Source organism: Nannobrachium achirus (genome assembly GCF_963921795.1).
Source record: "Nannobrachium achirus genome assembly, chromosome: 3".
Taxonomy (NCBI): domain Eukaryota; kingdom Metazoa; phylum Chordata; class Actinopteri; order Myctophiformes; family Myctophidae; genus Nannobrachium; species Nannobrachium achirus.
The window spans coordinates 19,154,620-19,181,560 of record NC_137812.1 but is presented as its reverse complement, the minus strand read 5'-3'; the positions used below and the strand labels follow the sequence as shown (position 1 = coordinate 19,181,560).

Sequence of the window (26,941 nt, the reverse complement as noted above, 5' to 3'; positions counted from 1 at the left end):
ACTGAGCCACCGTGCCCCCAATAGCACGTTTTTAACCATCGCAGACCAGGAAATAATGTTTTCTTCAGAAATCTTGATATGATTGAACATGTGCATTTTTGCCAAAGCTGTAATGCTTGAAAATAATTCACCCACTGTGCGACTAAAACATTCTGAATTCACCTTTATAGCAGAACTAATAAAACCCGTCACACTAACTTCCCTGTACAGTAAGTAATGAAATCTTGTAGTGTAAGATGTCCTTAAACTGAAGGGAAATAAAAGTACATCTAGTAGTACTGTATGTATCTGGGTTTTAGTGGTCAGTCTGATATAAACCAAGGACAGTATTGAAGGGACACATCTCATGTGGAAAGAACACATGAGCATGTTTTACATCGACTTAGTTTGTAGCGTCTCCATTGTTTGCTTGACTACTGCCCAGAATTCACACAATTCCTCTAAAGTGTAAGTGTAAACCTACATAGAATGTTAGCTCACTGCGGCCATGTTTTTCTTTAAAACATCAATCCCAAGATGGTAGAATATAGTCTTCAAAAATACTTTTCTTTGTTACGATAGGATGGATCCTGTTTGAACTGCAATCTCTTTCGAACACTTGTCGGCCAAGTTTTTCCAGTCCTCTCTGCTTGAAAACAAGAACAATGTTTAAGTCACCTGGAATAATCCACACTAAAACAAAATTCACTGATTAGAACTACTTCAATGAACAAGTGCTTCTTCTTCTTTTTTTTTTTTTTAGGGGTTAAAATTCTGATCTGTTCATGTCACAACCTTGGTTCTCTGGTGTGGTCTCTAGCATAGGGAAAGAGGTTGCTGTCATGCTCACAGATATCGTCTCCCAACTCTGTCAGACCACATCGGTGAGACGTGGGAACTCTTGTTACAGGGCGATGTGGATTTTCCTTTGCGGTGTCGGCGAAGTCAGCCCGTCCTTTACAAGGAAGCAGACGGCGCCCGCTCTGGGGTCTTTCTTACCCTCAGATCCTCTCCTGCTTCCAGGCCAGGTCCAGCCCCAGGCTGTTGAGGCCACCTCGCTCTGGGCTGGGCGCCGAGGCCGACGACGGCGAACCGCACTGCGACTGCTGCCGGTGCCGCCGCACGCTGCACATCTGGCTGAAGGACTGTCCGCAGCGCGCGCAGGTGTAGGGCTTCTCCTGCGTGTGCACGGTGCGGTGGCGCTTCAGGTGGCTGGAGGAGATGAAGCTCTTCCCGCACAGGGAGCAGTGGTAGCGGCGCTCCCCGGAGTGGATGAGGAGGTGGACCCGCAGGTTGTTGGGCTGAGCGAAGCCCTTCCCGCAGTGCGGGCAGCTGTAGGGCCGCTCCCCTGTGTGCACGCGGCTGTGGAGCTCCAGGGCGGCGGGGCTGGGGAACACGCGGCCACACACCCCGCACACAGCCGGGTCTTTCCCCCCGGCCGCGGCGGCACCACCCCCGCTCCTGTAAGGCCGCCTCTGGCCTCCGGTGGACGCGGCGGGGGCAGCATTAGTGGGCCCTGGCGGGGGCGCCGCCGCTGCCGCCGCCGCCATGTCGAAGGAGGCGGCGAAGGCGGCCATCTCGTGTGCGCCGCCGGGGAACAGCATGGTGGGCTGGCCGGCGGCGTCCAGGCCGTCCGCTCCTCCCCCGCCTGTAGAGGGGAAGGCGGCCGAGGGGTGGGCCCCCGCCGCCTCCACGTTGCCCAGGCCCAGCTGGGCCACGGCGAAGGCGGCCCCCAGGTGGCTGACCCTCTCCTGCATCCAGGCCAGGTCCAGCCCCAGGCTGCTGAGGCCTCCTCGCTCCGGGCTGGGCGCCGCGTCCGACGACGACGAGCCTGTGCCCGACAGCTGGGAGGTCTGGTGGTCGTTCTCGCCGGCGTCCTCCTCGTTCGGCTCGCCGTCCAGCTTCAGGGCCACGTCCGACAGGCTCCTGCCCGCCGCGGACATCCCACCGCTGGCGGGGACCGGACCGCCGACATGCTTAGCGGGCTTGCGCTTGGCCCGGGGAGGCCTGCAGGTCAGGTCCATGGTGGCGTCGGCGCGGGGAGAGGAGGTCTGCGTTATGGCCGGCACGGCGACGCTGGCGGAGAGAGGGCTCTCGTTGCTGTTGGCTTCCTCGTTGGGTTCCAAGTCTGATGGATGGGTGAGATGAGAGAGAAACAAACTGTCAGTAGCTGCGTTTAAATGGACACTTTTAATCATGTTAAAATAAGATTAAAAACCTGATTAAAGCGAGAGAAGCAGCATGGATATGGAAGCAGCATGGATATTTAATCTTAACTAGACCAGGTCAACCTGGTTGTGCCAGACCCCCTGTCTATCATCATCATTTATGACATCATGCCTTTTGTAGGCATGTCATCATCATGTCATCATCATATATACCCTTTATATAGAAAACCCGGACAGACCGACATTTGCTTATGTAGGCCTACCCATTTCATGGGTCTGGCAAAAACCTTGCTCATCTTGGTCTACACCACTTACAAGTACAACATATACTCAAAAGTAGCCGATCTACAAGCTCTGCTATGACCCTGCTGTGGCCTTCCCTCATTCATTCTCCTTGGAAGGTGAACCCTAGTCATTCCATTGACAGAGCTTGTCTGCACTGTCCTTTTACTGTGCCCCTTTACTTGGTGAAGCCCATGGGCTTTTCTCTAGTGCCACCCTGAGGTAGATTTACAAACATTAGATGTTCTTTATTTCTTTAAATATCATTGAAAACCCTCTTGAATGCAATACTGATGATGTACTATAGCCCATTGGACTGGCTAATCGTCAGTGAAATATAGCGTAAGATATGTTAAAGGCCAACTCGGTACTAATAACATTTAGGCTCATTTTCTTACTTATAATGATCCTAAATTACTGTAAAGTAAGTAAGCCTTGCAGAGCCATCATATAGAGCCCATACGCCTATTGCTATTAAGCAATTTTGTTTCTTTCATGAATCTGTTATTAGTTGTCATTGTACACACACCTATGCCTAGGTTGTCCCACACAAGCCGTCACAATCATGTTCTATTTCATCCCTCCTGACCGCCAGAGGCGGTGCTTTAAGCACTGAATATTCCCCCTCGCGCATGCGTAGTTCGAGTGTTTATACCAAAAAAGTCACCTGTGACCCCCGTATGACCCGGTAGTGGTCTATATGTATCGGGGACCATCAGGGAAACAGTCCCTTTTCTTTTCTCGCATGCGAAGTTGTAACTTTGCGTTATGCTTATGCTTAGAGGATTAAGCTGCATTTCTATATAAATAAATCTACTTTTGAAAGTTAAGTTGCCAGTAGTTCCGCGGCCATATACATTGGCCGGAGTAGCGAAGCGTTCGCCCTCCGGGGACTGCAACTTTATCAACAACAAACAAAGCGTCCACGCTATGGCGTTCTCAACTCTTCTCGCCGGTAAGGAAGGGTCTTCTTCTCCGGCCAGAAGGTAAGGTTATTAGCGGTGCTATCCGCATTTAAGACGACGCTCGGTTGAGTTCAGTCTGACTTTGATAGTTGTCCACCTGTGTTGGTAAAAGCCGCGTCCGCGCCGCTTCCCTCCAATGTAAGGTTGTTTGGTCCATCGTAAACGGTTCCGTTATCGTGGCGTTATTATTATAAAGGATAAAAGTGTTTTTCCTTTTTTTCCTCATACACGCTGTTTATAGCGATTGATTTTCGTTGTTTTTTGGTCCCCGCTGGTGACAACGGCGAGCGTTAACGCTCCACGCTCCCAGCGTGAGGGTTTAGCCTAGCTAGTAGCTACTGCTCATTTAGTTTCACTCTTGTTAAAGGCTTGTGCCTAATAGCTATTATTATAGCAGCTTTTGTTTGTTGTTTCCCCTGCTGGGTTGGCAGCTAAGTGCTCCCTCAGCTAAGGGCGTTTGATTTAATTAATAACCAGCTAGTAGCGTGGCGAATCTTTTTCCCCAATCTAGTTTCTTTTTTCGTTAACCTTACAGGGGCATAGGCAGCTACGCGCTCCCAGCCCTAGTTTACAGCTGTTACGGTATAGCTAATTTTCTGAAGTTTATTGTTTAATTCAGAATATATATTTTTATAATCTTTGTTGATATTTCTGGTTATATTAGCCTCTGCTGGTGCAGTCGGCGTGAGCGCCCACTCCCCCCAGCTTAAGGCTTCTGCTGTAGCTAGCTTTCTGTAGAACTAGCTACTAGCAGTGATGTTAATAGGTTTTTAATGTAATGAGTCCCGGGGACCCAAGAAGGGTCTTTCGGATGAGTCCCAGGGATATTTTATGGGTCCCACAAAAATTCAACGCCGCGTAGGGATGGGTATTGTTCACCTCTGAATCGATACGATACCTTTTTCGATACCTGGGAATCGATACGATACCTTTTTTGATACGGTTTTCGATACTTTTTTATGTATTATTATTACTACCCTTATTATTACCATTATTTTTATTATTATTATCTTTTTTCTATAGGCTATTTTACACACAACAATAGGTTATTAAGGCTGTCTAAAGACAGTGGTTCAGCTATTGTCATGTCAAGTAGTAGGCTTACTGTAGTTGATGGAACTACTATTACTGTTACTATGGCTGCTATTTTATATACATACATATGTCTGCAATAGAACACATTCTTTATACAGCTATTCTATGGCTATACTGTTGACGTTTCTATTTTATTATTATTATTATTATTATCATCATCATCATCATCATCATCCCCCCTTATGCCTTATCTTAGTTTTTCTTATTATTATTATCACCTCGATCACAACATTGCATTTTGCTTCTTGTCCCTGTAGAGTAGTGACAATAAGACCTTGCTTCTCTTTATTCTTAAACCTCACATCAACAATTTGCGCTGTTGAATGCAACTACAGTGAACGTGAATGCGCGTTCGCGTCTGCTGCATACATGAATGCGCAGCATGGAGTTACAAATAGACACAGAGGCAGGGTGGCTGTGCTGGCGAAACAAACTCAAACACGCTTATAAAGTTTCTGTCAACCGATCAATTACCTTTTCTAAGCGGTCGGAACTAAAGACACATGTACCATACTACACATCTCTCCCGGGACTGTATTCTTTTTTTAATACGACACAGAAAAAGGCTTTCACGGATAGGGTGACAGTCCTTTGCTGCCTGCAGACAGAGCAGCAAGCGGAGCGGGGGAGACGCGGCAATGAGGAGAGTAGCTCTGGTCCACAGCGTAGCGTGGGGACTGGGGAGAGGAGAGGTGACGACGATCAATCCTCACGCTGTCACAAGTTCCAACCGGAGATCATAGCCGTTGGATCATCATAATAACATCATTGGCTATTGTCGGATGTTTTCAGTTGTGGGACATTTTCACAGTAACGCAACTAAGCAAGTTTACTAAAGCAATTATTTTCGGAGACCGCTCGTTGCCAATGCGCATGTCGCTGCAGTGTAGAGACGTCAAGTTTCTGCGACCGTGCCTTGTTCTGTGGGGGAACCCTTTTTTGTGTATCGCCTTAACACGCTGTGCCACTATGGTCAGAGAGCGGCCCGGTGCTACGCTAAAACTCAGGCACCCATTGAATTCTGTGACCATGCAAGGTCGCACAAAATGGCGTTGGTGGAGTCTAAACACACTGTTGTTAGTTCTATCATCTGTTTTAAGACTTTCTACGCGGATTTCATTTGTGTTAAAGTAGGGTTAAGTAGTATGCCTTCACCCATGAACAATGGTGGCGTCTGTGGACTTTTTAAAATATAATTTTTTTCGCGACGTGGTAAATTATTTTAACGTGGACTCCAATAGAGGCGATGCGTCCGTGGGACCCCAGGGCAACGACGTGAATGCGTCTCTAGGCAACGTGAATGCGTCAGAGACGCGTGACGCGCACGTAATGACGTCACTGTACTAGTATATTTTTCCTAATTTAAGAATTAGGAAATTACAACCTTCTGGTTATATTAGCCTCTGCTGGTGCAGGCAGCGTGAGCGCTCCCTCCCCCCAGTAAGTTGTCTTCAGACAAAACCAACGACCTCTGCTGGAGCAGGCAGCGTGAGCGCTCCCTCCCCCCAGTATACGGTCTGAAGCAGCAACTGATAGCGCTTGCGCTCAGTGCTTAGCTGGTGTAGTAGAACTTGTGCTGCTGCAATGGAGTGCTCAGCCTCTCACCTGTGCACCAACTGTCAGGCCTCTCTTCATCCTGACGATGGCCATGACCTCTGCCCTAAGTGCCTTGGCACTCAACATCTGAAGGAGGCACTTACTGATAAAGCCTGCATGAACTGCGGCTACATGACGCGGGCACTGAGGGTTGCCAGGCTGGCAGAAGTAGATGGCGAAGGTGAACTCTCAGCAGGTCAGTCAACTTCACGCCAGACTAGGCAGGCTAGGCGGCGAGTGGAGGCGGCCGCTGCTAGTGCTAATGCCGGCCCCCCTCCCAAGAAGAAGACAAAGACTGAGCGAAAATTAACCTCGAAGGTTGATCTGCTGACCGCTGAATTGGCCGAGATGAAGGCAATGATTATGGCTCACCGGCCTGTGTCCCCATCAGAGCAAGCTCAGGTTCCCGGTCTACAAATGCCACACCTTGTCCCAGAGGATGATACGCTCTCCCTGACGGCATCAGACACGCACTTCGGGGAATACCACGGAGGGGCGGGATACCACGGAGAGGCGGAAGATGAGGAGGATGCGTCCTCTCGAACCTCAGATCCGGGCTCCCATTCCTCAGGTCGGAGCTCGCTGGGTGCAACGGAGAATTGCTCTATGCGCGAGATTCTGCGCATGGCCTTAGAGCGCCTAAATGTCCCTATACCGCAGCAGGCTGATTCAGCTCCTGCTAGCGCCTTCTTCAGGCGCAGGCCACCCCCTACAGCCTTTACCGTTCCTCATTCAGAGGACTTCCTGAGGGAGCTGCATGCCAGCTGGGCAGATACTAAGGCTGGCGCCCGCATGTCTGCTGATGCTCGCACCCTGGCTGCTATGCACAATGCCGCAGCAGTGGGTTTGGATCGAATGCCGGCGGTTGAGCCGTGCATTGCATCCCTCGTATTACCCCCCGAGGAGTGTCTGGGCCAGGACACAAGGTGCCCTCGTCCCACGTGCAGGCTCACCGACGATTTGCTCATCAGAGCTTATGACACAGGGTGTCGTGCCGGGCGTATAGGCAACTCCCTCTCTCACCTGATGCTTGCCCTCTCAGCCAGTCTACGTGAGGGCAAAGAGGGGGTAGACGACAAGACAGAAGGAGACAACATCTCCCTCTGTGATGCGGCCCTGGAGGCATTTGGTCACATGTCCCGGGAGGTTGGACGGATGATGTCCCATCTCGTCCAGGCTCGACGCCAGGTGTGGATATCCCAAGCGCCGATCAGAGAGAAGTCGAAGAAGACTCTACGTGCTCTCCCAGTGGAGCCTGGAACCGTGTTTGGCTCACATGCCCAAGAGGCATTGGATAGGACAATCCAGGCGGGGCAGACAAGGCAACAGCTCGCAAGCCTGCGACGCATGCCTCCCCCCAGCAGAGCTCCCCCCGGTAGGGGTAGGGGCTTTGGGGGGCAGACAAGGGCTGCCCCACAAACTTACACACCACCAACTCAGGCCAGAGGCCAGCGCCGCTACCAGCAGCCTGCACAGTTCCGGGACTTTCGGTTCTCTGCCCCCGCGCCCCCTGGGCCATCTAGGCAGTTTCAGACCCCGGACCCTGGACGACACCGCCCCTCCAGGGCCCCTAGGGGTCGAGGGGCTACTAGATACTGAAGCCACGGGGCCGGACGTCGGATATTTTTCACATCAGCAGCTCAGGTACTGGGCTGCTCAAGCTTCGGACCTGTGGGTGGTTTCCACTCTAACCCACGGGTACAAGCTCCAATTCCGACGCCGGCCCCCCACAGCCAGCCGGGTCAAAACGACTACCATCGGCGACCCGGCAAAAGCCATCATTTTGGACCAGGAGCTATCCGCCCTCCTGGACAAGGGCGCCATAGAGCCCGTAGACCCCCTCTTAAAACCTCAGGGGTTCTACTCAACATATTTTCTTGTTCCAAAGAAAACTGGCGGATTCCGTCCTGTGTTAGATCTCAGGGGACTAAACCAATACCTAAAGGTCATGCCATTCCACATGCTGACCCCGGTGGACGTAGTCCGGTCAATTTCCCACGGGGAGTGGTTCACGTCCGTGGACTTAAAGGACGCTTATTTTCACGTCCCAATTGCTCCTCAACACCGCCATTTCCTCCGGTTCGCCTATCGGGGACGACACTGGCAGTTCAGAGTACTACCGTTCGGGCTCTCCCTCTCCCCAAGGGTCTTCACCAGATGCGTGGCAGCAGCACTGGCACCGTTGCAGGCCCAGGGAATGAAGGTCCTGCCATATTTGGACGACTGGTTGATATGTGCACCATCCAGGGCACAAGTCGCCGAGCAGACCAGACGTCTTCTGTCCCACGCATCCCGTCTAGGATTAAAGGTAAATCTGCAAAAGAGTTGTCTAAATCCAATGCAAACTGCGACATTTATTGGCCTGGCCTTGCACTCAGGAAGTATGACAGCCCGTCCGTCCGCCCGCCGGGTGGGCGACATTCTGGGACTTCTGCCCATTTTTCGGAGAGGCAGGTGTCTGCCATATCTCTCGTTCCTCAGCCTTCTAGGCAAACTAACATCCGTTGCGGCTGTTGTTCCGCTTGGCTTGCTGCGGTTGCGCCCCTTGCAGAGGTGGCTCAACAGTTTACATCTGGATGCCGAGCGGCACAAACACAAGAAGGTCATGGTGTCCCGACGGTGTCTCCTTGCCCTAGCTCCATGGAGGGACAGGGCTTACATTTCGAAGGGCGTCCCTATGGGGTCCCTTCCGTCCCGCAGGGAGAACGTGTCCACCGATGCCTGCCCCTTGGGCTGGGGTGCGGTGTGGCAGAGAAGGATAGCTCACGGACAGTGGTCTGCGAAAGACAGTACCGACCACATCAACGTGCTGGAGCTGCGAGCGGTGTATTTGGCCCTGCAGCATTTCCTGCCATTCCTCAGAGGCAAGCACGTTCTGATACGTTCAGACAACACCTCGGCCGTGTGTCACATAAACCACCAAGGTGGGACCAAGTCGGCACGGCTCCTGGAGGTGGCCACGGAGCTCTGGATGTGGGCAGCCCCACACCTGGCCAGCCTACGGGCAATACATGTGCCAGGGGACCGAAACCAGGTGGCAGACTTCCTCTCCCGTCAGAAGCCTCCTCCGGGAGAGTGGCGCCTCCATACGGAGGTGGTGCAGTCCATCTGGGACCACTTCGGCAGGGCGGAGGTGGACCTGTTCGCCTCGGAGGCGTCAGCCCACTGCCCATTGTGGTTCTCCCTAGTGGAGACAACCAGTCCTCTGGGCCAGGACGCACTGGCTCACCCATGGCCAGATGCGCTTCTTTACGCATTTCCACCTCTTCCTCTAATACAGTTAGTTCTCCAGAGGGTTCTTCAGGAAGGTCACAGAGTTCTCTTGGTAGCACCTTTCTGGCCGGGGAGGATTTGGTTTCCACTGCTCCACAGGCTCAGCCGTGGGATGCCATGGCGCCTACCGGACAGGCGAGACCTCCTATCTCAGTTGGGGGGTCAGATCTGGCACCCCAACCCTCAATTCCTCAAGCTTTGTGCTTGGCTGCTGCAGGGCCCGAACCGCTCCTGAGCAGCTGTACAGGCTCCGTTCAGGAGACAATCTTGAACGCAAGAGCCCCTTCTACTAGGGCACAGTACAGCAATCGCTGGAAGCTCTTTTCCAACTGGTGCAAGGTCCGCAGCGAAGATCCAGTACGCTGCTCTATTCCGATAGTCTTGCGCTTTCTACAATCGCTTCTTGTTAAGGGCCGGTCCCCGTCGACCTTAAGAGTGTATTTAGCGGCCATATCTCTCAATCATGTGAGAGTTGATAATGCCACAGTAGGGAGCCACTGGATGGTGTCTGAATTTCTCAAGGGGGCTCGGAGGCTGAACCCCCCAAGAGCCCCAAGAGCTCCAGCATGGGACCTTAATTTGGTATTAGATGCCCTATGTGGGCCTCCATTTGAGCCCTTGGCCAGGGCACTGCTGAAGTGGCTGTCTTGTAAGACGGCCTTCCTCCTGGCCATAACGTCAGCAAAGCGTGTCGGGGAGCTCCATGCCCTCTCCGTGAGTGGGTCATGTCTGAGGTGGAACGCAGACGGCTCAGGCGTCACCCTCTGGCCAAATATTGCGTTCATCCCCAAGGTGCTTTCAACTGCACACCTTAACCAGCCTATACGGCTGGCTCAGTTTATCCCTCCAACAGGAGAGCTTACAGGCAGGACGGAACTATTGTGTCCGGTGCGGGCCCTTAGGGCCTATGTTTTGGCTACTAAGAGCATTAGGCGCTCTGAGCAGCTGTTCGTTTGCCACGGTGGCCCAAAGAGGGGTTGTGCGCTGTCAAAACAGCGCCTCGCCCACTGGATTGTGGACACGATCAGCCATGCCTATGCGGCAAGCGACCAGCCCGTACCATCGGGTATTCGCTGCCACGACACAAGGAAGGTCTCCACATCGTTGGCTGCCCTGAGGGGCGTGCCACTGGAGGAGATCTGTGCCGCTGCCTCTTGGGCGGCGCCAGGTACATTCATGAGATACTACAAGGTTAACGTTGCCACCCCACATCCATTGGGTGTGGTCCTTCGCCCGGAGTCCTCCCATTCTACCCACTGAGGTTGGTATTGTGGATTCTTCGTGACTCTGTTGGTATACGTCATTCAGTGCTTAAAGCACCGCCTCTGGCGGTCAGGAGGGATGAAATAGAACGAAAGTTACGTATGTAACTACGGTTCTATGAATCCCGAATGACCGCCAGAGTTCTGGGTCACTCAGAATCCTCGCATTCTCGCGAGAAAATTCTGTAGGGACTGTTTCCCTGATGGTCCCCGATACATATAGACCACTACCGGGTCATACGGGGGTCACAGGTGACTTTTTTGGTATAAACACTCGAACTACGCATGCGCGAGGGGGAATATTCAGTGCTTAAAGCACCGCCTCTGGCGGTCATTCGGGATTCATAGAACCGTAGTTACATACGTAACTTTCGTTTTAGTGCATGTGAGCACTCGACACAACTGCCACTCAAAGTGACCGTACTGGCCAATCACAGCGTGTCTTTTCCTCCAAACCGGGACTTGGCAAAACACATAACAGTATAACATCTGTTTAGCAGACTATGGCGGCTTGTGAGTGGGTAGCGCACATACAGTACATACCAGAAGACAGGCCACACTCTGCTCGTATGTTGACTTCCACTTTGAGGTCCAGGTTGCAGTCGCTTCTCTCTACTTTCTCCTGCTTGACCAGTGGCACCGCCTGAGCGTCCTCCTGTTGGGATGAAATCCATAAATCAAACACGTCTGTCTTCAAACCCCGCACACTTTGAACCGGCCAGATCCAGACCACCACAACCGTGGACTGAGTGACTGAATACCATTTATAAGAGTGGTGGTAACAAAGTTTTGTGATCAAACCACAGCCAGAGGCAACCTCACATATATTGAGACTTAAAAGAACAAAGACCTGTAAGGTCTCACATAGTCTCGCGTGGCCAGACTGTTGCCTCCGCGATTTGGTTAAATGCTCCCGGCATACAGTCTGGCAAACGGAAGAAGAAACGATGAGAGCGAGATAAAGCGGATGTGACGCAACCGCTCCCTTGGTGCAGTAACAATAACATGTCCTACTGGAAGCGTTAAGTCTCCTTTCAATATTTCTGGGGGCTTTATTTCGTCTTTCTCTGGTGTTATTGGTGTCACCTCCATGATGTTTTCAAACGTTTTCTTAAACTATACACTCATAACAAGAATAGGCAGCTCGAATGACTTTGTCTGAGCTATTGTGTTTCTGTTATGTTTCCAATGGGACTACAGTTCAGTGCAGCAGTGGCTACTTCCGATACTCGCCGTTCGGGAGCTGCTCTTCCAGACTCTATATAGCATTCGGAGATTGTGGAATAGTTGTCTGGCTACGCGAGACTAGGTCTCACATGGTATCGTATTTTATTATAAAAAAGACGAATATTCATATTACAGAAAATGGCAAGATAGGCACAAAAGCTCTTTGTAGACATTTGTGAATACATTTTGTGACTGTCATGACTCATTGCCTTTTTATAGCATTATAACAGTACAAGAGAAAAAGGAACTACATGAGAGGTAGTACTTAGTTTGAATCATCTGCCTTAATCGGAAATGAATAGTGGTGTTTAAAAACAATAAATAACAAATAAACATATAAAATACAGCTCATATCTGACTTCACCTTCGCCATGTGTTGGAATGTCTGGATGTCTTCAGAGACGACAGGAAGAGGAGCCACCCTTGGCTGATGATCTTCTGTCCCTGGGAAATGACCACAGGACGCTGCAGGGTCACAATAAAGTACAGTCGTTACAGAGGCTGGGTTTGACCTGTTAGGTCACTGGCCTTTTCAGGCTGCTACCCCCAAAATAATCATATTTTAACTGGGTACCCCCCCACCCTGATGAGTGCTAAGAGTTGAGGCATTATATTTTGTATAACACGGTTCTATTGTGAAAATAGCAGATGCTCACAACGCCTCGCGCGGTGAGCATGTAGATTGGCTATTTTCACAATTTCTGCCTCTAATATTTGACAATTTGGCCAATGTTTAATTAAGATTTTTAGCCAATGTTTAATTTAAAATTTTAGAGGTATTAAAAAAATGTCTAAAAGTACTTAAATTGTCACTTTAGAAGTATGCATAAACCCTCTATAAACTTAAACATTATGTTAGTCTGTTTACTGTTGAGTGAGAAAACAATGTTGCACGAAGTTAATCATCTGACCCACAGGTTGAGAACCACTGTTATGGTAGCCTAATGACGTTGTTTTCAAGAGAGAGAGAGAGAGAGAGAGAGAGAGAGAGAGAGAGAGAGAGAGAGAGAGAGAGAGAGAGAGAGAGATAGAGAGAGAGAGAGAGAGATGGCCATGTGCTGTCAGCATCCATGGGTGGAGGAGGAGGATGAATGAAAAGGGTTTATATGCTGTGGTACTACTACTACTACTAGTGTTGCTTGCCAAAAAGCACAGACACAAGCTAGTGCACTTTTGTGCTGTGCAATCTGGCCCTGGAGCAAACCCTGGCTAACACAGGCTAACTAAGCATTGCAATAGAAGCAGAGTTATCACTTAATATCATGCATCATCTATTACGCCCCTATAACGACTTACACCCTCTATGGTTAGCAAAAACGGTCCCTTAATTGGTCTGCTGCTCTTGTTTCCTGCTTCTACGCACCAAATATCTTAGACAGAAATACTATACAATACAATACAAGCCAATACAAGCTAATAAGCTCATAGATAGGCTATTTATGGCTAATCCTCCACTCTGAATATGGGGGGCGTTTGCAGGGGTTTAAGTGCCTAATAATACAGACTGTGTCTGTGTGTCAAGTGACAACACATAGATGTTCTTCACACAGCAAATATCTTCAACAGAAATACAATACAAGCCAATACAAGCTAAATAAGCTCATAGATAGGCTATTTATGGCTAATCCTCCACTCTGAATATAGGGGGCGTTTGCTGGGGTTTAAGTGCCTAAATGTACAGACAGTGTCTGTGTGTCAAATGACGAGTCTGACAACACATAGATGTTCTTCACACACCAAATATCTTCGACAGAAACACTACACAATACAAGCTCATAATAAGCTAATAGAAGATATAGGCCATTTCTGGCTAATGTTCCACTCTGAACAGGGGGCGTTTTGCTGGGATTTAAGTGCCTAAATGTACAGACAGACAGACAGACAGACAGACAGACAGACAGACAGACAGACAGAGCCAGTGTCCAGTGACTGACTGCTGTCATGCTGTCTGATGTTCTTCACGACACACACCAACTATCTTCGACAGAAACACAACACATTACAAGCTCATAATAGGCTAGTAGATATAGGCCATTTATGGCTAATGTTCCACTCAGAATAGGGGGCGTTTTTGCTGGGCTATAAGTGCCTAAATGTGTAGGCTACAGACAATGCCAAGTGACTGACAGACATGCTGTCTGATGATGTTCTTCAGATTATGGAGCATGATTGAACATCCCTCCGAGGCTCCGACCAATCCACACATCCACCCATCCATCATCCACCCAATGGCACCCACCCATCCATCCATACCTTCTGGCGGCCTGTTAAACGTGGCTTCTTCTCGCTGCTGCTGCTGCTGCTGCTGGCCCAGGCTGCCGCCGCTGCTGCTACCAGCACCGCTGCTGCCGCTGCTGCGTCCTCCTCCTCTCCTCATCTTCCTCTCGTAGCTCCTCATCTTCACGTCCATCTCTCGCAGCCTGTGCCGCAGGGCGTCGTTCTCCTCGGCGCTCTTCTCCCTCTCCTGCTCCATCTGGGAGCGCAGCGCCGCCATGCCGTCCTCCACCAGCTTACAGATCTCCACCACGGCCGAGTTGGCCAGCAGCTCTATGATGGAGGCGATCTGCGCCTGGAAGCCAACGCAGTCCGCCATCATCAGAGACATTACTCCTGTTCATGTGCACAATGTCAGCAGCGCACGCACGCACACACACATAGGCTATGGTACAACACACGCACAGAACAGAAGAGAGAGAGAGACCGCTGTTGTTGCTTTGCTTGCTGTGCGCTCCAGACGGATCTGATCTACATGTGATGATAATGAAGCTGATCAGCGTGCAGTGATTGGTTGTGTTGTGTGTCGACCTGCTGCAGATCTGCTCTCTGTGTGTCTGGATTGTGTTGTTATGGTTGGATGGTTGTTGGTGCTGCTGCTGGCGCTTCTCGGGGTGCCAGACAGTCGCCGTCTGATGACGTCACTTTGTTATTCAGCATCATTTCATTCCCAAAGTGCAGCAACTGGTATTTTCACTCTCAAGTTACTTGATCTCACATATATAGGCTATAATGTGTATGTGTTTTATGTTTCTTTTTATTAATACAACTTTATATTAATTGCATGGTATATGGTAGGCTATAGGCCCAAAAACATTTTCAAAAGACATTCCCCAAAAGGATTTTCATGAATAATAATAAAAAATAACAATAAAAATCTAGTTGTGAAAATATACAATCCATACAAGCTCACAACACAGCGTGAAGCGACCCATTGTGAGCGTGTAGATCTGCTGTTTTCACTATTTTGTGTCTCGGCCAAACGTCTAATTGGGTCTTGAGCTAAAAGGTTTGGAAACCACTGGTATATCAATATTAACTAGTACATCAGCAGTGATTATTGTGATACTCCATAATATACGGTACTAGACCTTTACACCTTTCTGTTTGTTTGGTAATGACCGAGGTACGACACTTACCCTGTACTGGTTGACAAAGTAATACTGCCTGAAGATCATAAGCACTAATATCACCCAGGGATGAGGGGGATTCACTCTTAAAGTGGTAGAAATAATGGTCTTTCATGTGAGCTCCAGGTTCAAATCCAGAGCATGACATGAAACCTACTGTAGCCTACTTACCTACAGATTACAGCTTTACATAATATGTTTATCCTTTATTTGCATGTTTATCTGCATTATCGTATCGTTATAAGAATTTAAATATACCGGTACACAACAGTGCAACAACTGGAAATCCCACTTGTATGGCATGCGCATGCATAAAGTGAATGGCATATCGAGTGGCAAAGTGAGTTTAACTTTGTTTAACGTCGTTTAATGCAATTAGATAGTACTTTTCCGTCTGGATGTATGGGCTGTCAAGGACAGAAATATTTTTTTGCCACTCAGTAGGCGTTCCGTTCCCGCATAACCTCCGGGTATGATGCCGATGTCACGCGCATACCCTCTATTCATAACAGTGGCACCTAAAAATTATTTCAACCGTAAATGTTTGAAATAGCATTTTATTTCATATAAATACATTTTTGTCATTTGCAACAGCGCACATTATTTAGCGATAGACGGCACACATGAAACATTCCCTAATATGAACAGAGATGATAAGGACCTCTACTGACTTAATACACACACATTACACTTGCATAAGACTCAACATCAATAATGTAAAACCCTTATAATTTGTATATAGGCCTGTCACAATTATTGCATAATCGTCTAATCGCAATTATTTGACATAATTGCAATTATTTGACATAAACACAATTATTTTGTCATAATCGCTTCCATGTTGAAAAAACGTTCATATATTTTCAAACGTTTTGAAAAAAGTGGAAATAGCAGATCCGAACGGTTATTCCCACTATCAATGTTCAGTGCTGCTGAACATTGTAAGTAGCGCATAAAGTTGTCAAATATGTCAGTAATTTCTTTGTATATTTAGGTTATGTGTCATATCTGCCATGTGCAACTTCAAACCCTAAAAGCCAAACAGAATTGTAATTGTCAACGACAAAAAAACACAATTAAATCGTTTAATCGCAATTATTTGAGTGAAAAATAAATCGTCATGTAAAATGTCATAATCGTGACAGCCCTATTTGTATATCGTCACTGTCGGGCAGAAACCTCGTATCTCCAAGTTTCAAATGTGTAATTTTTTTCACAAAGTAAAGCCCTGCTTCATCATGCCGTCGCACAAAAGTAGTGAAAACAGCAAATCTACAAGCACACAACGCCTCGCGGTGCAAGGCGTTGTGTGCTTGTAGATCGGCTGTTTTCACTCGTTTAAATCATTTTTAAAATGATAAATGAAAAACGAACGGTATTGGACATACAAGGTTTTCACCCGACAACGACGATATATATAATTTGTCCCTTTTTACTTCCTGATGTGAACACTTTGGTGTCTGACCAGGTTTCCCAGCACGGAGAAACTCTTCCCACACTGCGTGCAGCTGTAGGGTCTCTCTCCCGTGTGAACGGCCTGGTGCACCTTCAGGCTGCAGGACTGGGAGAAGCGCTTGCCGCACAGGCTGCAGCTGTACCTCTTCTCCCCCGTGTGGACGCTCATGTGCCTCTTGATGTGGCTGGACTGGGAGAAGCGCTTGCCACACTGCGTACAACTGAAGGGCTTCTCCCCGGTGTGAACGCGCTGGTGCGTCTTGAGCTGGTGCAGGTGCAAGAAGGGCTTCCTGCAGATATAAGGGACGATATGAAAATTAATGTCATATCACGATTATTGTGACAAATTACATTTTGTGATTTGCGATGTTATCACGATAATCAAAATATCGGCCCAACATCCATTGTCCTGTGGCGGAACATTTGCCAAAAAAATAGCAGATCTACAAGCTCACAACGACATGTTGTGAGCTTGTAGATCGGCTATTCTTTGGCAAAGAGATTTGGTAGAGACTAGAGTGAAAAAAGGTTTTAAAGGAGTAGTTCACCCTGAAAATGTAATTCTTTTTTTATTGATTACTCACACCATGGAGACTTGATTTCAACAATAGTTTTTTGTATTTATCACATTCCTAAGACAAAATATATATATATTATAGTAAATTTACCTCCATTGATTCCGGATGGGGACCCAAATGCATTTGGGTCCCCATCTGGAATCAATGGGGGTACATTTATTGTAATAACATTTTTGTCTTTTTTTTTTGGAATGCAACAAAAAACAAAAAATATCATTGAACTCAAGTCTCCATGGAGTGAGTAATCAATAGAAAAAAAGTCATTTTGTGGGTGAACTACTCCTTTAAATGGTACCGGATATGCAGCTCTGCAAATAAAAAGGTGAATTGATCCCAGTGCATGACGAAGGACGATTTCACGATAAATGAAAACTACACGATACGATTATCGTGAGTGTTTTTTTTATCACGATAAACGATAACATGGCTTATGGTCCCATCCCTTACCTGCAGACGGGGCAGTGAAAGAGCCTCTCCCCGGCATGGGACCTCTGGTGCACCAGCAGGTCCCTGGTGTTGGTGAAGAGCCTCCCGCACTGCTGGCAGCTGAACACCTGCCCCGGGTTGGCCACGAAGGGCCTGAACCGCGAGTCCGAGGAGGAGGAAGGGTTGCGGAAGCCGGCGTCGGCCAGACAGTCCGAGGAGGAGGAGGAGGAGGAGGCGGACGGGTTCCCGAAAGTGGACAGGAACGGGAAAGTTGACGACGCCGACGGCGGCGGCAGCAGCAGCCGCTCATCCGGTCCGTCCGTGTCTGAGTCTTTGTGGGGAGCCGTCAAAGACCTGGCCACCTCTGGGGACGAGAACAGGTCATCGAAGGAAGAGGAGTCAAAGCCGCCGGTGTCCAGCTCGCTGTTTTTACTCCCGGACGAGTCGTTTTCTCTGTGGTGACTCTGTGGCGAGGACAGGCTGTTATCGTTGTCGATGACTAACTTACTGTCAATCACGTGCATGTCGTCCCTGTCGTTTCTCTGAAGCGGCACCAAAGACAGGCCGGTGCTGAAAGCGCTCCCGTCAGACCAAGACGACAGCGTGTCTGCCTCTATTTTAACAGCCGCGGTGCCCTCCTCTACTTTCCAGTCTGGCACAAGAGACGGCGGCAGCGTCCCGCACAAACCGTTGGTTCTGGTCTTTGGCGTTGGCACGTCTGTATCACATGCTTTTGCCAGTGGAGTCTGTGCATCAGTCCCGGTGCTACTTCCGGACCCGATGGCTTCGACAGAGAACGAGCCAGACAGAACCACATCTCCCACGTCTTGCTGTGATGTCGTCGACAAGTCTGCGACTTCACTGGCTCTGCCACCGAACACTGCACAGCTTGGAGCAGAATCCCTTGTTGGTAGTCTACAGCTTCGGTCCGGCTGTTGTGTTTGCTGTATGTCGGTGTCATATCCGCTGTCGGCCTTCTGAGCCTTCAGGCCATCGTCGTCCTCCTCCTCGGCCCCGTCTCGTCGTTGTCGAGGCCGGTGTTCGGTGAAGCCCTCCGTTTCGTACTGCCCGGAGAGGCTAATTCTGGGCATTTCCGTTTCACTGATGCTTGGGGTCGCATTGGCGTTCAGAAGTCCAACTGAAGAGAACAAGGGAAAAAAAGAAACGGTTGGATAGAGTCAGGAAGAGAGTGTAATAATGATGGAAATCACTCCATTTACATTCATTTATTCTGTGGTGGACGTTAACCACATGAACCACAGCGTCACTATTCTGGGCATGTCATGATAGGCGAAGATTCTGCAAAATAGCTGATCACAACACGTCACAAAGTGTTCTTGCGTAAAAATTAGGGCTGGGATGCGATTACATTTTTTAATCTAATTAATTACAGGCTCTGTGATTAATTAATCACAATTAATCGCCCATCGATATTTGACCTGATAAGCATTTTATTTCAAGTAAAACACATTTTGTTGTACGAGTGAATCAACGAGTGAGTTTTTTTTATCTAAATTTCGCATCCACTGGGCCAAACAAAGCGCTCTGATCGGCTACTTCTCCCTTTGCGTTTGTTGTCTCTTCTTGGTTGGTGCATCGCTATGATCGGTATGCCCGAAACTGAAGGTTCTGTGGTGCAAAAACTAAGTGCGATTAAAATGCGTTAATTTTTTTAATCGTGTTAATTTTCTGTAATTAATTAATTGCAATTAATCAGTTAAAGTCCCAGCCTTAGTACAAATTTAAATAAACAGACAGTTACAGCCCTGACCTACTTCACAAAGTTTACTGCATTACACAGTAAAAAAAAAAAAAAAAAAAAAAAAAAAAGTATAGGCATGTCACAATAATTGAACAGAACTCAAAATACCGCTCCTGCTAATTCTGCGCAGAGATGACTGTCCATACTCCGTCATAATTTTACAAATGTAATAACTTAACCAGTTGTCTCCACTTGGTAAATTATTTTTAATTTAATTTATAGTGGAATTCCACTTCAACATCAGCCTTTTTGTGAGGGTGGGACTTTGCCATGGCACACTGCATTGTCTTAAAAGTTTCTTGTAACTGTATTAATGTTTAAGTTGACTTTATTCAAGGTTACTGCAAGTGTACCGTGTTGCATTCAAATATGAAATATCCTTTTTTACATAAATGCCTCTCCTCCCATAAACCCTGGCCCAGAAGCCCACTGCTCCAGGGCCTAAATGACTGCATCAACAGTTCCATTCTTAACATAATGGACTGGAGCTACCGATGAGGTCACTCAGGAGGAATGCTCCCAGAGTAAAAAGAACCGCCTTATAAACTGACCCAATTCACCCTTTGTCAGCCTTCTGATTGGTCCCTGACTGAACAACCAGCAGGCTCCTTCTGCCTTGTCCCGCCCTGGTTCCGCCTTTTTTATGTTGAATTAGCTAAAACATCGTTTTTGGAGAAATACAAACATTAAAAAACATGCCAGTCACTATACTGCACCTGAGAGGCTCTTTTTTACTGAAACCATGTTTAAAATTTGATTTTAATACACAGAATAACAATAAGAAGCAACTGAATTTCAATGGTAGTGGATGGAGAGAAAGGACTTTTGTCTCACCAAGACACAGCAACCAATGGGTGCGAAGAGGGGCGGGACAACGGGCGGGAATTGCAAAACACCAGATTAGGGCTGCAAATATCTGTTATCTTCTTTATGATTGTTCGGTCGATTACTTGATTAATTGATTTATTGAGAAGCAATATATTATTAGTAGTATTATTTATCAAAATATATTTATTATACATTGAAGAATCAACATGGTTCAGTCGATGTTTTAACTCAACTAAATCGCATAGACTGATTAACCACTTAAATGAACAAAAAATTAGAAATAGGTGATCTAAAAAATCTAGCTCACAACCAGAGCATACGAGCGGAGTGGAGCGCGAGCGGCGCGGGCCGTTTTTGACGTGAGCGTGAGCGAGCGACCTTTCAAAATGGGTCTGAGCGGCTTCGGAGCGAGGATTTTCCTCCACTCCTTGGAGCGCCGACCTCCTCCGCTCCTAGTCGATCCTGTTGGGGCCGCGCGCCACATGTTGCCAACAAACAGTCTCTCGGATAGTCCGTGGCAGCGCACTGAGCGCAGCCATCATGTCGGCACCGTGTAGAGCGGAGGAGACAGAGAATTCCCTTTATCAAGCCTCCCTCTCTCGGTTGTGGTGATTAGCCTAATCAATAACCAACAGGATTTAATATTGCCCGTCTGTCTACAAGACGTACTGCTGCCCCCTGGTGTCCTGTGCTGGTCTTGGGCCAGGCTGCAGCCTGTAGGCTCGTCTTCCAGCCTCCTCTCCTGCTTGATCACCATCACCTCTGGATCTACTGGAGCGTCTGGAGCAACCACACACTGACACACACACAGGCACACACACACACACACACACACACACACACACACACACACACACACACACACACACACACACACACACACACACACACACACACACACACACACACACCAATGTCAATTTCACCGGTGTGGCTATTTATCTTCTGTGTGAATATGAATTTCTTTATGCACAGCACACACACATAATACCAGTAAGACTCCCTAATCGGGAGATAAGCGACCGTCAGGTCGCATGTATACACAAATTGGCCTGTAAGTGGCATTGGTTTGTGGGATGTGCGAATAGACTGATTAACCACTTAAATAAACAAAACAATTTGAAATAGGTGATCTAAAAGCTCAAAAATCTGTGTGAATATGAATTTCTTTTTTGTGGGTGAAGGTAGGGGGATGTGCGTGGCAATACTGTGTACCGCTTTGCGTGATTTGTGTGCAAAGTCAGTAGGGGCAGCAGCAAAATATGTGTTTTGCAAAGATCGGTCACATGGTGGCGCTGGAAGAGGGCCAAGTGCAGGTAGATGTGAAGATTTTGAGTGGCATGTATGCCTATTATGATATCACATATCTTAGCCTATCTACAAGCTCACAACGCATTTGGGATGCAACACTTTGTGAGCTTCTAGATCGGCTATTTTCACTACTTGTAGAGCATTCACTTGCAAAAAAATAAAATAAAATAAAAAAATAAAATGATGAGATATCGGCCTGACAGCAATGATATCAGCACCATGATAAACACAGCCGAGCATACATCAAACTGATTACAAGAGATACATTTTACCAATCAAACACTAGTGAATTATGTACAAGATCTGCATTATGCGAAGCAAAAATAACCAGCATTTTCATAACATTTGGGAGAGAAAGCTGGAGTAAATCAGAAAAGACATATTACAGGCAATGTCATCACAGCACTAGTCTCGCGTGGCCAGGCTGTTGCCTCCGCGATTTGGGCAACTGCTCCCGGCATACAGTCAGGCAAACGGAAATAGAAACGATGAGTGCGAGATAAAGCGGATGTGACGCAACCGCTCCCTTGGTGCAGTAGCAATAACTAGTCTTACTGGAAGCGTTAAGTCTCCTTTCAACATTTCTGGGGGCGTTATTTCGTCTTTCTCTGGTGTTGTTGGTGTTACCTCCATGATGTTTTCAAACGTTTTCTTAAACTATACACTCATAACAAGAATAGGCCGCTCAAATGACTTTGTCTGAGCTATTGTGTTTCTGTTATGTTTCCAGTGGGACTACAGTTCAGTGCAGCAGAGGCTACTTCTGATACTCGCCGTTCGGGAGCTGCCGTTCCAGACTCTATATAGCACTAACCCAGTGTTTCTCAACCTTTTTTCTGCATGGGCACACTTTCATGTCCCAAGAATCCATGGGCACACCAACATAATACGGGGGTGTAAATATCGTCACTGTCGGGAAGAAACCTTGTATCTCCAAGTTTCAAATGTGTACGTTTCTTCGCAAAGTAAAGCCCTGCTTCATCATACAAGGCTGTCGCACAACAGTAGTGAAAACAGCAGATCTACAAGCACACAACGCCTTGCACCGCGAGGCGTTGTGGGCTTGTAGATCGGCTGTTTTCACTAGTTTAAATCATTTTTAAAATGATAAATACAATACTGGCTTTCAAGCAGTTTCAAGGGGCACACTTGACCATTCTCAGGGGCACACCAAAGGTCCCCAGGCACAGTGGTTGAGAAACACTGCACTAACCTTTGACACGTGAGAGCCAGCGTTCTCCAGTAAGGACGATCTTCCAGCTGTTTTCAGAGTGGCGGGCTGCTTTTCTCCAACATGATCTGACATAAGGGACATCATTGTGAATGAAGGATATGAGGAGCAATGTCCCAACACAGAATCCACACAGATACTGAACATAAGACTATGATCATCACCACAAACAATCAGTTCAAATAATACAAAGGCCAGATGTTTTGTTTCAATGTGGGGTTGGAAATAAATGCAGAACTTTATTAAGAGCAAAAAGCACTTTTCAAATATCAAAGACAAACAGAATTTATTTTGGACTACTGACTAGGGCTGTGCAATACATCAAAATGTGTGTATATTGTTATAGTTGTTTGTATTGTTTATATTAATATCATATGGCATAAGTAAGAGTTTCTAGTTTTAAAGGTTGCATTTTGAACTTACCTGACTGTTCTAGCTAGACTAGTATATTTGCCTTTAACTACTTAATAGTCACAGTGATGATTATTTTATTTTCTCATTTTTGTGAAAGCACAAATATTGATATTGAGGTATTTGGTATAAAAGACTACCGGTATATTGTAATGCATGATTTTGTCCATAATGCCTTGCCATAATTGTACAATTACTAGTGTAATATTTTACTGGTAGGCAGCACAGCCATAGTGTCATAGTATTCTTAATTATTATTATTAACTTAATTATTTAAAACGAATAAAACACAGTTTTAACAACTCAGAGTATGTAATACAATTTATATTAGTACACCTGCAGCCATCTCCGTACTCTGTCATTGAGATATTTAGATCAGTTGTTCTCAATGTTCTCAATAAGGGTTCTTGAGGGGGTTTCAGAGGGGCCCACAGCTAAATTGTTGATAGTTGGGACTGGAGGATAAATTGAACCGTACAGATCTGTAACTCTGAGAGTGTACATACTACATAGTCTGTGGCCAATTAGCCACAGACCACAGTGGCTATAGTATTTTAGAACCCTCAAGACCCTGTGTCAGAGGGTAACCGGTAGAGTCGCCTGGAATAAACTTTCCAAGATTTTTATTATTGTATTTGTTTTACTGAGAAATAACTTTAGGATTATGCACATCTTTCTGAGGTTAAGATTAGGAATAGGGTTAGGTATTTACATCGTTTTATATTGTGATGCTATGTTAACCGTTAACTACTTTTGTTTTGCTGCTGGGGACCCCCTGGAACCACCCCAAGGAAAGGACCCCTGGACCACTTTGAGAACCGCCAAACTATAGTTTACAGAGATTTGAATCCCACATTAGGAGTCTTCGAACATAATGAAACCTGTGGATGGCAAGTTTAACGCTGAAGAGAGAGAAAGATCTAGCATTTGGCAAGACCCAAATTCAGAGTGAACATTTTTAACTAAAATCTTTGTTTCTGGGGGTCCCTGGCTGGAACAGAATGTGTTGAGATGGGCTCCATGGCCAAATACATTTTGAGGGTCAGGGTCCTTGGCATGAAAAAGTTTGAGAACACTCAGAAAACATTTGTAGAATCGGCCAAGTTTATATCAGTGGTTCTCAAACTTTGTCACTTTGCAATACCCAAATTCAGAATTTTTAACTCAAATCTTAGCTTCTGGCCTCCTGGGGGTCCGTGGAACAAAATATTTGGAGATGGGGGTCTGCGGCCAAATACATTTTGGGGGTCCTTGGCATGAAAAAGTTTGAGAACACTTCAGAAAAAAAGAGAAACCGCGGACCCCATCTCACAATAATGTGTTCCATGGACCCCCAGAGGCTAAGATTTGGGTTAAAAATGTTCACAATCTGTATTTGGGTCTTGCCAAATGCTATAGATGCAGATTGCAGAATAGATTACATGCGGATGTGACAGTGACGAGTGACAGTCTTCTACCTTTCCTGGTGCAGGTGACCACCAGCGGGGCCACGCTGCTGCTGCTGGGTGCTCTCTTGGAGCATGATGCTGCTGATGATGCTGATGATGCTGTGGCCGTCCTGCTGTCACTGCAGGGTCGCGCTGCTGCTCCCCGGATCTCCATGAGCCTCAGCCTGCTCTTCAGGGCCAGGTTCTCCCGCTGCGTCCTGCTGATCTCCAGCCTCAGGGAGCCGTAGCCATCGTCCACCAGCTGGCAGATCTCTGCCACCGCGGCGTTGGCCAGCACCTCCATGACGGAGGCCAGCTGGTTGTGGAAACTCGCGTAGTTGTTGTTGGTGGTGTTGATCGCCATCGTTATGATCTGTACTGAAGCCTACTGTATGTAGGCTGTTACTGTATTCTACTGTTTCCACAATAAGCTGTGGTGCTTTCTCTTTATTCAGAACAAAAATAACGGCTCTATACAGGCGGTGATCGTCGTTCGTCACATGGTACAATGATGGTAATAAAAAGATATATTAATTAGTGATAATAGCTGCTAAATGCATCCAAACTGATGTTTGTTGTTGTTCTCAGAGTCCCAGATCTCTCGTGGATCTTTTACGTTTCTGTTTACTTCCGGGGTCTACCGTAAGTATGCGTGCAAACTAGCCCCATATAGAACCTCACCCGTCGCTGCGTCCTGTTGTGCTCCGAGATGAGGTCCTAGAAACATGGCCACCGGAATCTTGCGACAGCCTCCACATCACAGTTGGAAAACACACAAAACGAAATTTTGTCCAAAAAGTAACGGCAGTTCTGAGCTCCCAGGTTGTGAAAACCTAACAGCGGTACATAAAACTTGAACCGCGGCATGAAACAACCCCTTAAATCGCTAGTTTTGTCAGCCGGTAATGTTTACAAGCATGGAAGTTGCACCCGGAATGGCAGCATTAGCGCCCTCTCTGGTCGAATGTCTGTTCGAATGCAGCGACGGTTGGGGCTACGTTCGACCAGAGAGGGCGCTAATGCTGCCATTCCGGCTGCAACGTCCAGGCTTGTAAACATTACCGGCTGACAAAACTAGCGATTTTAAGGGGTTGTTTCATGCCGCGGTTCAAGTTTTATGTACCGCTGTTAGGTTTTCACAACCTGGGAGCTCGGAACTGCCGTTACTTTTTGGACAAAATTTCGTTTTGTGTGTTTTCCAACTGTGATGTGGAGGCTGTCGCAAGATTCCGGTGGCCATGTTTCTAGGACCTCATCTCGGAGCACAACAGGACGCAGCGACGGGTGAGGTTCTATATGGGGCTACGTGCAAACGTGCCTACCAGGCTACCACATTCTTTCAACCTGCCTGGCATGTTGGAATTGGGTGTATACTATAATTATTATTATCTATGCTCTGTCTCTGCCTATTTGCCATTACAATACTGCCAATATTGTGGGTAGAACATTACATTTGATGTAGTCTACCTTAAGGTCTTTTTACTAGATAATAATTCATTTTTCAATGAATAGAGTAGCTTCATGCCATGGGAAACAATAAGCCATATAGTGCTTTCTGGCTTTAAATCCTGACCTTGTATTGAACTGTACTTTCCTGTGCTTTTTACTGCGAAATGCTAATAAAGTATTCAAACAATGAATGACTGTTTAGCTTTCATAAATGATGAATGATATGGAAACACAGCATTTCAGTATCTTTTATGTTGTATTGTTTCAAATAGCCTAACATTTGAATGAAGCATTAAAATATTTTCGTGTGATTAGTAATATAAACATACAAAATACAACAAAGTTATAAAATATATATTTTTCAACAATTGATTTCATTGAAATGTATATTCACAGTGTAGGCTACATGTATGTAAAGAAAAGAAAATGTATTACATCCAATTACTTAAATACAATGTAGCAATGCTGCTATATATTCTGGAAACAATAGAAACAAATTCATTCCTTTTAGCAAATGTACTGTAATTACATTTTTTTTCTTTAGTTAAATATCTACATTGCATTATGTGTAGGCCTATTGATAATTATATGTTTAAGAGACCACTCAATAAAACACAATCATATTTTTGGATTTGAATTATACAGTATTGGGGGTTGCTATCAGCCGCAATAACAAATATAGATTTTGGTAGCTATATAATTATGGAATGGTTTGGTTTCATAGTGTTGATTGTAACACCTTCATAAACAAGAGATGGTTCGGAGGACAATGAGTCTATATATTACAGCAATTAAAGTTCAAATACGAATGT

General features: G+C 46.8%; 2 protein-coding genes across 2 annotated transcripts; both read right to left on the bottom strand.

Annotated features, from left to right (window-relative positions):
- Positions 1 to 409: 409 nt before the first annotated feature.
- Positions 410 to 14,683, bottom strand: LOC308281493 (uncharacterized protein). Its single transcript, XM_080721710.1, has 4 exons — positions 14,101 to 14,683; positions 12,212 to 12,312; positions 11,164 to 11,275; positions 410 to 2,107 (listed from the first exon to the last, which is right to left on the bottom strand). Exons 1-4 carry the CDS (start codon positions 14,450 to 14,452, stop codon positions 981 to 983), a joined length of 1,692 nt encoding a protein of 563 aa, XP_080577836.1. The 5' UTR covers positions 14,453 to 14,683; the 3' UTR covers positions 410 to 980.
- Positions 14,684 to 16,636: 1,953 nt separating this feature from the next.
- Positions 16,637 to 25,197, bottom strand: LOC308281178 (uncharacterized protein). Its single transcript, XM_080721294.1, has 5 exons — positions 24,711 to 25,197; positions 22,825 to 22,910; positions 20,970 to 21,096; positions 17,732 to 18,848; positions 16,637 to 16,996 (listed from the first exon to the last, which is right to left on the bottom strand). Exons 1-5 carry the CDS (start codon positions 25,042 to 25,044, stop codon positions 16,684 to 16,686), a joined length of 1,977 nt encoding a protein of 658 aa, XP_080577420.1. The 5' UTR covers positions 25,045 to 25,197; the 3' UTR covers positions 16,637 to 16,683.
- Between the last annotated feature and the right edge of the window lie 1,744 nt (positions 25,198 to 26,941).